Source organism: Hippocampus comes, unplaced genomic scaffold, assembly GCF_001891065.2.
Source record: "Hippocampus comes isolate QL1 unplaced genomic scaffold, H_comes_QL1_v1.1 scaffold9, whole genome shotgun sequence".
NCBI classification, from domain to species: Eukaryota; Metazoa; Chordata; class Actinopteri; order Syngnathiformes; family Syngnathidae; genus Hippocampus; species Hippocampus comes.
This window is the reverse complement of record NW_017805275.1, coordinates 5,484,199-5,497,003: the sequence shown is the minus strand read 5'-3', so window position 1 is coordinate 5,497,003 and position 12,805 is coordinate 5,484,199. Positions and strand designations below refer to the sequence as shown.

The 12,805-nt window shown below is 44.1% G+C and overlaps 1 protein-coding gene across 1 annotated transcript in view; it reads left to right on the top strand.

The window, feature by feature from the left end:
* LOC109515953 (uncharacterized) overlaps positions 1–6,734 on the top strand; it is a 15,648-nt gene extending 8,914 nt beyond the window's left edge. Inside the window, exon 2 of the mRNA XM_019870116.1 lies at positions 1–6,734. This exon is cut by the window's left edge and continues 1,619 nt beyond it. Coding sequence (XP_019725675.1) covers positions 1–6,267 — 6,267 coding nt within the window. The 3' untranslated portion in view covers positions 6,268–6,734.
* The last annotated feature ends 6,071 nt before the right edge of the window (positions 6,735–12,805 follow it).

The following is a 12,805-nucleotide window of genomic DNA, read 5'->3' as shown; positions in this document are numbered from 1 at the left end:
GAAAGGAGAGATTTCATCTCTGAAGAGCAAACAATATCAGAGTCTCCTCTTTTCGAGTGTGCCCCAACCAGGAGCATCCGTTCCTTGCCTCATATTACTGAGATATCTGATTCCATTGTACTACCCGAGGAGGGAGACACTCCACCGTTTCCCGAGCTCTGTCGTCTCCCAACTCCTGAGTCGGATATCACACGTGCATGTGCATCACCTGCGAGAAGGAGCCCCTCCCCTAGTAGAGCAAGGACACCACAAGACTCCTCTCCTGGATCAGGTTTCCCAGGCTCTGAGCTCCAGGCTGAAGTATCTCAGTGCAGGTCGCACACATCTTCACCTCAGTCAATGTGTTGCACTCCCTCACCTGAACTAACATACCAGAGCCTGAATTCTTCACCTGAGCTCAGAAATAGAGATCCATCACCTGCTACACCCTCTCCAGTAAACAGCTCTCATCAACTTTCACCTTTAGTCATCTGCTCTGAGTACAACACCCACTATTTACAGCCTACTCCAGCCTTGGAGACATCAGAGGGATTTCACTCCTCCTTTCCCAACCAAAACATAGAGTTGCAAACACAGAGCATTCAACCTAAATTTGAATTGGACAGAGAAGATAAAACATCTGAAACGGAAAGCAGTTCCCCAGTTGTGCCAATTCAGTCGCAAGTATCTAATCCACCTTGTTCAACTGAGGAGAAATTTGACCAGGCATCAATTCAACAACACCCAAGGGACAGACTTACACCAAAGGAAATACCTATTGCTGGTTTGGTGTCCTCGTCTGTGGAAAATCAAGGCGCTGGGTATATTAATCATTTTAATAGGCCGACTATTAAAAATAGGTCATTTCCACCCCAGTTTGAGTTTACTAATAAGGAAATTGTTCGCCATTTTCCTAACAAGGCAAAATCTCTGGAGAGAGAAGAAAAACGACTGAATCAACACACACACAATTCATTGAAGTCAAATTTTACATCTGATCATTCAAGACAAAAACTTGTTGAAAGAGCAAGGTTTGCACAGAACATGGCCCACCATATAAACAGAAGGAAAACTCCCTCTCCCCCATTAACCAGATTTACCCCTGTACACTTTATAGAACCTGAGAAACCACGCCGACATTGGCAGAACAGAGCCGCCCCTGACTTTGCAGCATCCTCACAGAGTGGTTATTTGAAGAAGACTGTGACAAATAGGGAAAGTCCCGATATTGTCCCTCCTGGTAATAATAGTCAGCCCCACGATGTCCGACTTGGGAAGCAATTGGAAGTGGAGAGGAAAGTTGAGCTGGGGGAGAAGAGAGAAAGGCAATGGGAAAGTGGGATGGAGAGAGAAACATACAGGGAGGGGTGGGAGATTGAAAAGGGGGAGGAGTGGCAAAGGGATGCCAGTTACAGAGGGGAACAGGTTGAGCTGTCATTCAATGACGAGAATAGAAAAGAGCCTGTAAGTCGCAGTACAGCCCCCACAAGCACAGAGAGCTCTCAGGGACTGCCAACACTGCATTCCTACTCAGAGAGTTTGCTTGCCACCAGACAGCCACAGGAACAGCATAATCGACTGAAACTTGCTTCTCAGCGAGACAAGAGAGGTGGTCTGACCAGGAGACTTCAGAATCCTGCACCACAGAACAAGTTCAGTCCTCGATCGGTCACAAACAGGCCTGCCCAGAGTTCGAGCTCTAGCATGGGAAGTGAATTGGATGAGACAGACAATGAGGTGAAGTGGCTCACAGATGTGGCTTTTCGTAGCCTGTCCAGCCCCGATGTAGATTACCTTGATGTGTACAACTCCAGTTACCGATCATCTGCCAACATCTCCCAGCCTTCTACTCAAGAGAGCCCAGCGGGGATCAGTGGTGCCTGGCCGACCTACGCTGATTTCAGGGGTTCCGCTTCAAAGCTGGACAGTGATGATCTTTCATTACAGCAGCAGTCCCTGTACCGGTCAGAAGGAATTGATCCGGTCCGCTGCTATGAGATGGGTAGCTTTGAGTGCATAGATGTGGCTGTGGAAAGAGAAGACACTCGGAAGGTCAGAAGAGGAGTGCCAAAGAGACAGATTCAGTTGAAGAGAAAGGAGAGCGCGGATGACAGTATTGAAAATTCTGCTGAGGGGATCGATGGGGAATATACTTCTGGACTTCCTGCGATTGACAACAGCCCCTCGGTTGAAAGACATTCCAGGGAGGCATTGTTGAGACAACACAGTTCACCAGCAGCAGACCAAGAATTCTACGCTCCCCAGCACAGCTCTGATCCTGAGCATAATGAAAGAAAATCCAAACTTAAAAAATCTATTTCTCTGGATGAAACATGCTCTAAGACAAAAATGGCCACTTGCCTAATCAAGAGTGTTTTGTCCAAGAAGATGCAAAGTGGTGATAAACAATCTGATGAGCCAGATGGAGATGAAGTGAACCCCACTTTTGGCGGAAATAACACTACTGAGGAGCCTCAGGAATGTGACAACTTCAATTCCTCTCTATCCTCTAACTACAATCGTTCCTGTGAAGTGTTTCCGATGAAAGAGGAACAAAGAGATGACATCAGACCAACCAAGAACTTTGTCAAGAAATCCAACAACAGGCCAAGCACAAACAGCAGCAATAGAATTTCTAACCTTTCGCCCACTGACAACCAACTGTGGGGTTCTCAACAGGGCAATACAACTGCAGCAGCATCTGAAATAAGATCCAAACTTAGAGTGCCATTGGATATCTCCCAGCCGAGAGGTGGAATACAACAGATAGATGACAGTATAACACAGCAAGGAAGAGAAGGAGGCAACTCTGCAAATGCCAGCGCTGGGAATACGCAAGTTCCTTCTGCTACTGGAGTCTTCGGCACACGAGCCAGGATGACAAGCCAATATCAAGCATGTGAAAACACAGAGGTCCATAAACAAGTGCAACAGGGTAACAAGAGTTGCCACATGACACAGGAAACTGAGGAGACTATATTTCAAGGGGGCAAGAAAAAGAAAGCCTCTCTCAATGTCTGCCTTACACCTGAGGCAGAAAAAAATCGAGACACATCTTCACCAGATGTGCATTTCAGACAGCAAGAAGAAAAGATCAAAGAGACCAATGTGGACCCCAAAACAAAGGAGGACGAAAGGAATGAGAACAATAAAGCGAAGGGCCTTATCCACAAAGTTAGAGACGTCAGGAAACTTGTAAAGAATACATATAATCTCTCCTTCAAAGCGACCAGTCGTGCATCGCCCTCGGATATTACTGACGAAAGGATCGAACATTTGAATGAGACAAAAAAGGATGGAATTAAGGAGGATTCAGAAGAAAAGCTCGAAGGACTTAAAGCAGAGTTATGTCAGGAGAGGACAAATAAATGCATGGTGGAGAGGCGAGAGGGAAAAAGAGAGGAGGGGAAAGATGAAAGCTTGTCTACGTTATGCTCACCTCTACCGAATGAAGGGAAGCCTCTATCTCAACTACACCAAATGCAAATACAATGCAAGGCAGTTTGCTGGAAAGATGACAAAACTAAAATACAAAGCCATGAAGACTCAGAGAACCAGAGTGGCCAAACATCGGGCTCTGCAAACAGAGAGCAAGAACATAACTTCTCTAAAACAGGCACACAGTGGGGGATACAGGAACCACCAGCTTGTGGAGCATCTCCCAAATTGTGGCAACGTGATTTTAATATGGATGCAGAATCACCGAAGGCAGAGAGTGATGACAAGCCTGTTCCAGTGAAAACAGACAGAAAACCTCCCATGCTCGGAAGTCACCCCAAACTTTACAGTAAAGAAAGAGGCGTGTCCACTGCCGTTGTGTTGATAAGAGATGGATCCAGCCAAGCAAAGACATGTGCGCCACTTACTCCGGAAGAGGTTCCCACCCTTCTCCAGGCCTCATCTTCACCTGAGATTGTAACCAATGGCAGCACCCCAAGCAGTAGCAGTCACTCAGTTTCTATGTTATTAAAGGAGAAAGGTTACCAAGCTGACATTGGAGCAGTGGTTGGTGATAGCCAGAATACAACGGTAGGGAAGGAGGTCCCGCATAAACATGTGAACTGCTTGGAGATTCCACTTCAGACGCCCACATATGATGGAGCTGAGTCACATCGAGAGAAGACATCCTCTGCTTCATCCTCTGTGCCGAGCCCTTTGTTGCTGTTGGACCATATAGACAAACCCGCAAATACCAGAGAGGACGAGGGGGGCCTCATCAAACAAAAAACAACCACCCCACAAGGAAATCTACTGGACCACTTTTCAACTCCCGACAAACAAAAGGAACATAAAGATTTTGAAGCAGTGAAAAGACAGGACCCAACTTTCCCCCCAAGGTCACCTGCAGTAAGACGATTCAGACCTCAGCCAATTGAGGTTAAGTCCCTTTCTAAAGAGACACCAAAGAAAGAGGCGACCAAAAATAGCCAGACAAATAGGCCGCAAACCATCGAAGTTAAATCGATTGCAAAAAATTCCAAAAAGCCAGCCGTACCTCCAAAACCAACTTGCAAATTCAAACCTTTGGATTTAGGAGCAAAGACTTGTGAAGCACCTGGATCAGCTATTACAAACGTAAAACCTCAGAATGAGGAGAGGCCTCAAACCATAGTAGTGTCATCGCCCACAATCTACAGAAAGATCCCCAGTGAGTCCTCCGCAACGTCCAACCAAACAAGAAAAGTAGCCGTCTCTGCTGTTTCCGGCTTTAAACCCCTACCAAGCAAAATAACAGCAACACTGTCAAGTGTCACAAACCAGGCTACATCATCATCAGACAAAGATGCTTCCAAAGGTCAGCTGCAGCATCAATGGACACCGCCTGTGAGATCCGCACATGTTCGAACTGTAACATCAGCTCCTTTGCCCGGTGTTATCCCAACTGAGGGTTCAAATTCTGATCCAGGAGCTAAACAAGTGACTGAACTATCATCTACAGGAGGCATACATACAAGCCCACCTGCTGTTGTGGAGCCAAACACAGATGGAGTGCCTGTGACAACATCTTCAAACAATTCCAAACCACCTGCTGTGTTCTGTACAACACAAGCCCCAAGAGACGCACCGCAGCAATACCGTGGGTCATTGTCCACCGAACGCACCCAAAGGGCCGTTGATCCACATTTTTATGCCTCAGATGACCCTCCAAGCTACGATGAAAGAGAAAGCTTCAGTCCCCTCATGCCAGATTTGACTCACCGGCGTTCAAATCGCTATCACAACCCCTCCAACCCTCCTCCTTGTTCCTGTACAGCTGGCTGCCCTCCTCAGCCAACTTTGCCCCCTCCGGCACCCCATCACCACCATCATCACCACAGCCCACACAACCTCACCCCAACAGCACCTCCAAACTCCCCAGGTCATGTGATACCATATCAAGCCCCCCAGCCTGTCGTCTGTCCCCACCAGTACAGAGCAGATCCTCAGCCCGTGAATTTCCACCCCAGCTCATCACCAAAGTCAAGTGCTTCCGGGCCAAGCCAGCCTCCCACCACGTACCCACCTCCTCACCAGCCTCCCCCATGTCCTCCCCACCCCTCGCTCATGCCGATGGACCGCCCCATGCCCACTGACCCCCGCCGGCTCGCTCCCCATCGATCCCTCCAGCAGCAGCCAGCAGGCATGCCTGGTGCTCCTTACAGTGATCCTGGGAACAGCCACTCCCCTGGCCTCGCTCCCATGGATCCGCAATACATGTGTGGGCAGTATGGTTCTGAGTATGGGGGTGACACCTCCAGTTTGTACTCAGAGAGCAGCTATGGGCCAACACCTCGAAGAGTCCTCTTGGATCCTGAAACGGGAAAGTATTTTTATATCGAGGTGCCTATGCAGCCCTTGAGGAAAATGTTGTTTGACCCAGAAACTGGCCAGTATGTGGAAGTTCTCATCCCCCAGCAAGGGATGTCTCACTCAGGCCTATATCCTCCATCAGCAGCCCCATACACATCTCTCCATAACCCTAATATGTACGGACCCAATTCACAGTACATGCCCTATGCTGCTCCCCCTCCCACCGCTCATCCCCAGCCTCAACACCAGCCACCTCGATATCCTGAGGCCTTATCTGCAGTGTCAGTTCACCCAAGTGCGCCCAGTGGCAGCTATAGGAATTGTTCTGGTCAGGGATCCAAACCAGATGCCTCAAGCCATCCACCATTGCACCAGAGCTACCTGGAGGGTATGTATTATCTTCCCACAGGGATGAATGCAGGCTCCAATCCCACCCCACCAGTCTACTACCATAAACATCCACCCAGCCTTCCCCCATCAGGGGGGAAAAGGTCCTGAAATAGCGGACATGGGCCGCCTTGCTGGAGCCTGTTAAGTTTTAAATACACACTGTATAAAGTAGAAGCCTAATGTTAGCTTGTAATGTTATTTGACTTTTCATGTTGTAATTGAAGACAGCAATTCAGTATGTTGTTTATCCACTGCTTCTTCTTGTCTTCAGAGCTGCTATATTAGAATAAGAAACAGTTTTTGAGATCATGCTTTTCAAATATTATTGCGGGAGAGGAGCTGATATATTATCCACAAACGTAATTTTGTTTTTTATACAAACGCTTTAAGTTATCTTGCCAAAGTTCTCAAGTGAAACATAATCGCTGTGTGTACTTTAACAACAAAATGTCTCCTAAAATACTGGAAAATGCTGTTGTAAAAGAACCTCAGTTGCTTTGTCATTGCATTTCCTTACAAACACAAGACTGAATTGTGTGCATGATGTCAACAATGACAATGCCAATAAAACATGCCACATACATGCGCTTCTCTTTTTCACTAATTCTACTTCACATCTCAGTGTCTATCCTAGCTGACTTGGGCTGGTTGGCATCCAATCGCAGAGCACATATAGATTAAAAAACATTCACGTTCACCCACTGTGGACAATATAGAGTCTTAAATTAACTTAACAGCGCATGTTTTTGGAACGTAGCAGGAGGCTACGATACACATTCACATGTATAGATAGATAGATAGATAGATAGATAGATAGATAGATAGATAGATAGATAGATAGATAGATAGATAGATAGATAGATAGATAGAAAAAGTGAGACCCATACATTACACAGTTCATTAACAAGGTAAATAATTGTCACATAGGCTAGAGTGCTTAATTTCTATACAGTATGAACAATAACTTTGAGTTTCCGTTAGCTTTAATCATCACAATTATTCTTAAATTGTCCTGAAATGTTTTACACTGACGTGAATCAATATGACACATTTAATCGCAATTTCATGTCATTAAAAACGTCACGCGTTTTACTTTTGTAATTGAACCATGAAAATAAAAAAATAAATAAATAAAATAAAAAAATCCGATTATTTGTTAATTGAAACTCCAACATTTAACGTAAATCGATGAACTTGTAGTTTGCGTGCTCTTGGAAATTATACTTCATCGTCAGCGGTGGCTTTGCATTACCGTCAGCGTCATTGAGGGACCACTAGAGGATGCCACAGACCAATAAAACTTGTTACGATAGCCCATCATGTTGAATCCTGTTTAAGGCATCAACTCTTTCGTGAGAAGCCTCAGTCACTGTTGCGCGCGCATTTATTACTCCCTGCTTGAAACATGACCGTGGTAACTGAAAGCAGACGCACAACTTGGGTCTCGACTTTGATGCGAGTGGCAGGAAAATGAACGACTCCAATACTGGAGTTGCGACAAAAAGTACTGGTCAGTTTTGGTTGACATGGAGGCATTAATCAAACAAAATGTAATTATTGCAGTTGTAGGTAGCAGTAGTTTATATCATCATTGAATTAGTTTTGTTTAGTACATTAGCGATTTCTCACAATAATTATAAAACAGATAAATATCAATTGGCCACACTTTATTATAAATATCTGCCAGTGTTCACATTTTGAAATAATGACTTTCATAATATTCCTGGAGTGTCTAATCACTGGTGAGCTATATTTGGAATAGCCCGCTACTTATGTAGTCCTTGAGGGCTCCCCAGTGCCCACGGGCGCCATGTTGGTGACCCCTGATATAGACCACTGGGTAGATATAGAGCAACGTGTAGAACTGCACTGTATCATAATGTGATTTTTATTAATTATTTTAAGAACAATATATGGAAATATTATGATTATCTATCATTATAATAATTATTATAAGAACTTTTTTATTCATACAATATAAATAAACTGTAATGACAGAGTTAAATAAAATGTTGAAACAAATGACAACTGCATGGAAACTATTGTGAACATAACACAGTGTTTGATTCATACCTGTGTGTCCATCAAAAGTGATCATTATTATCTTTGTCAAGATAGAATTTTGAAAAATGGCTCCTCGTTTTCACTTCTGTGTCTGTCTGCTGCTACATGATGCAAGGCTGACCCAACTTCTGAATATAATTGAAATCAAATGAGTTGTAAGTTATGTTTATGTTGCCTTTCCTGATAATATTACCTCACAAATAAACTTTGATCCAATCTGTCACGCTGCTGTCTAAGGTTCAGTGGAAGTGCAGGTCCTTGATCTTGTGCCAGTGGTGTCACCATTTTGATTACAGGAAACACACCTTATGAACACAGACTGTAACCTACGGCTGACACGCCTTGGTGCACAATCACTTCTACACACACACACACACACACACACACACACACACACACACACACACACACACACACACACACACACACACACACATCACACTCTTTTTAACAAGTAAATGTCAAAATACACATTCACGTGATATAACAGAGAACAGAAGCCATAGTTTCTTTCTCTGGAGACATGACATAATATCTGTCCTCACACACACACACACACACACACACACACACACACACACACACACACAAGCATCACCTTGAATTCTGCCATTCTGACCTTCATGAAAGCATTTACAGTACATTCTTGTACCGATTTGCATTGTAATATAAATGATGGAAATCAACATGTTCATCACTTCTTTATGCTGCGTTGTGACGACCAGGTTCCATTGTGTTTGCCCTCCGCCCAGTTCGGGGGGCCACCTGTATTTGGACCTGCTGGAAATTTTGTCAACAGGACGAATGGAAAAGTCGCCTGTCCACATTGTAGCTCTGCTATCAGGAATGTGAAAACGTGGAGGTGGCATGGGCCAGGCCGTAGGATAAGAAACCAGTTTTCAGAGATAATCTGACGTTTGTGTAGTAAGCTGTGTTTCCCCGTGTTTTTCAACAATCTCCTGCTTCTTTTGTGTGTGTAAAACCCCAACTGTTGATTACTGTATGGTTGACTCATAGTGATGTAAAGCAGCCTCTTGTCATTTGGTCTGTCTGTGATACGTTCTGTGATGTATCAGTCACAAAATGAATCCTTTCATTCCCTCGCAGCATTTAAACGCAAGGGTGCTGACTGACGACTGTTTGTTTGTTAGCAAGATTACACAAAACATATGTACTTACTTTCTGATACCAAAAAGTCAAAACTGTTTGTGCAGTTTTTTGTCAGTCACCGCTAATTTTTAAAGGTGTGTACAGTAACCCCCGCTCCATCGCGGGGGTTACTTTACAGACCACCTCCACACTGCCTTCGAAAACAGTCGCAATTGTTCGCCGCTCAGTCGGATAAAAGCTTAAAAAAAATCATCATCTCACGATATACATCAAAAATCAAGACCAAAGAGCTTTCTGTTGACATAAAAAGCAGGATTACAGAGGATTCAACGTTGAACAATTTTCAGCACAAACTTGATCATGAAATACTGTGAACCTACTTCCTGCTTTCAGTCTTATTTTAAATTTCTACAGTGTGAAACAACAGCAAGATCGCCATCTCATGCCTAGCAGTGGAATTACACCATAAATTAACTCAGCCCACAACAAAATAGGGGCTGGATCCAAATTCACAGGCTGGGTCCTCTGAAGCCTGCATTATTAGGCCTCCTGACGTCACTTCCAGCACGACTCGACCGCACGTGTTGTCCAACTTCACATTAAGCCATGGAGGCTACATGAGGAGGACCTGTTGAAGGCGTCGAAGTACCCAGCCTGCTAATTATCTTTGTAGAATTTGTAAACCACATGTGGTCGAGTCACGCCGGAAGGGACGTCAAGCGGCCAAATAATGTGGCCAAAAATGCACCCTTTGGAGTGCATTTTGGAGGATGCAGCCAATGAAGTGGGAAACAGCGTAAGTTATGACTGTACAAAAACAAAAATCCACTAAATAGCGGACCAAAAACCCAGAAACCGTGATGGAGCGTGGTTTACTGAGTTCCCGGTATTTAAATTTGAGTCACTGACAGTGTGGTGGCTTGTTCACCTGACTTTTGTGTGGGCAACCTGAGTTTAGCTATCACTCAGTAACACTGTGAATGAGTGTGAATGTTTGTTTGTCTTTCGGTCTGTCCTTTTAATTGACTTACAACCAATCTCGGGGGTCGTCCCAGTCAGTTGCTCCGCTGCACCCTCAAAAGAACAAAGAGAAAATGGATGGGTGGAAAATTGTTTGATTTTGTGAGGTCGTGAATGGTTCAACTAAAATGACACAAATTAAGATGTTGTTGTAAGTTATTAGTATTGTATTGTTCGGCATTTTGTTGAAATTCCCAATTCTCTTGATTGCATGGAGCATGGACAAAGTCAGCCCTCCAAGATCCCCCTTGACTCTCACCCTCCTTCACTGAAGTTAACAGTCCAACATTGGCGAAGGTCTGTGCTCTATTGAGTCACATTCTCAGTGATAATTTTACAGTTTGAGCCCTGCGAGTCCCAGGGACTCGCTGATCAGAAAAGTATGAGTCCCATTATGCATTTAGAGAGCCCCAAATTTCGAATTCTGAAATGGTCTACTTATTCAATTGCATATGATAATAACACAAACAACAACAACATACATTGATAATAGGTTTATTTCTTATAAACAAATGCTGCAAAAATTTTAATAATTCAGGCATACAAGATTATTATCGCAAAAAACTATCCAACTTTAGCTGCTTCCTCTGTGATATCGCCGCAATAAACTTGCGCAATACTTGTTCGGAACACTTGTTTTAACGTTACGCAGCTTGGCAATCGTCTGCTTTCCATGAGGTGAAGGCCGATCTCGCCAATCTCGTCTCGCAAGAACGGAAATCTCATCACGCGAGTTTACATAACGCGAGATCAAATTAACAATGGCGGCGATTGTCAAACTGCGATCGTTGCGGCGTTGTTTTTTTTTTTTTTTTTTTTACTGAGAAATTTCCTCGCGTCCCAAAAACGCACATAATTTGGAACTGTGTGTCTGGCGGGAAAATTATGCATCTAGGACGTGGGACGCAGAGGTAACGAGATGGCTGCATTCTATTTTTTTCACAGAAATGTCCCCAATGTAGACACAATTTTAAAGACTTAAGATTAAAAAAAAAAAAAAAAAGAATAATAGAATTGTCATAGTCCCAAACCTTTGTACACAGGACATGTGCATGAAATAGTGTCTACCTCTGACTCATCGTCTGAGTTGCCAACCATTAAAGGTAAATCACCTTTTACCAAAGATCATAAAAAGTAAGAGTCATGGTTGATGCTGCATCACTCAATGAATCAGAGAAGAGACAACACTTTCACAACAAAAATATAGCAAAACAAGCCAGAGTGAGGGTGACCCACCTAGAGGCGTGTGTTACCTGAATGCCCATAAAAGGCATTCACTTCCGCGTGGATACACACGCATGTGTCAGCGTATATCGTTGTGACAAGCGGTGAGTGAGTGAGGCAACAGCAGAGATAAGACAAAGGGGTGGTGCCTTGTGAACACCTGAAACCGCGCCATCCGGCCTTCATTTTGTTGCCCGGCGACTGCATAGGCTTGTACTAATAAAGGCGCTTTATTGCCAGGTCTGGACTTTGCGGCAGGTGGTAGGCCTACCTGTGTGACAGCTGAATGAACGTCATCCCCTTTTGCAATGATCTCATTTTTCAACTCCTCTTACAAATACTCACTCGTGACCCTAATAAGGACAAGCACGGTAAGAAATATATGGATGGAAGACAGCTCCAACATACGCCCATTAATACAATGTAACAGGATCCATTACGCAATTAAAAAGTTTGTGTTTTTGTAGACGACTGCAGCTGCGACATTAAACATCTGATTTCTTTGATTTATTTTTCCCTGACAGTGAAAATCAAAACTAAACATGAGTCTGACTAAACAAATCCTCCATGTATTAATAGTAATGCAAAAATTTGTAAAAAAAACTAAAACAAAGCATTTTCAAAAAATAAACATGTTTTTGACTCCAACTGAATTTAAAAAAGAAAAAAACAAATTAAAAAAAAATAATAATGACAGGCTCATGAAAAAGCCCAAACTATTTTGTACTACAGTATGATAACCCTGACTTAAAAATGTTGCCAGGGATGAATAATTTGGGGAATTAGGAAAAGAACAATGGAATGAAGTCTAGACGCGTCTAGTCCCACCCAGCATCCTCAGACCCCCTCATGTCTACAGAGGAAATTGTTACTTCCACTACATACACGTGCCCCATCACCTAAACCCGCTTGCATTTATTCAGCGCTAAGAATGAGGTAACTCAAAATGATGTCATGGCCTGATCACTTTCCCCGAGCGCCTCGCTGGGGCACGACGTGCACGCTCGATCAATAAGGAATGGAAGGAATGGGCGTCAAGGGAGCGAGCACATCGCGGAGGCGCGTAGTGACGGGAACAACCCCACACCTTCAGTCACGGATGGCTAGCTTATTGTCTTTGTAAACATGTGCGGTAACATAGCATCACGTCGCTTCTTCAGAGGCGTCTTTGAGATAGGGCGGTTGAGCCTGCCTCATGTTCATGTGAGAAATCCTCCAGGGGGGTGTG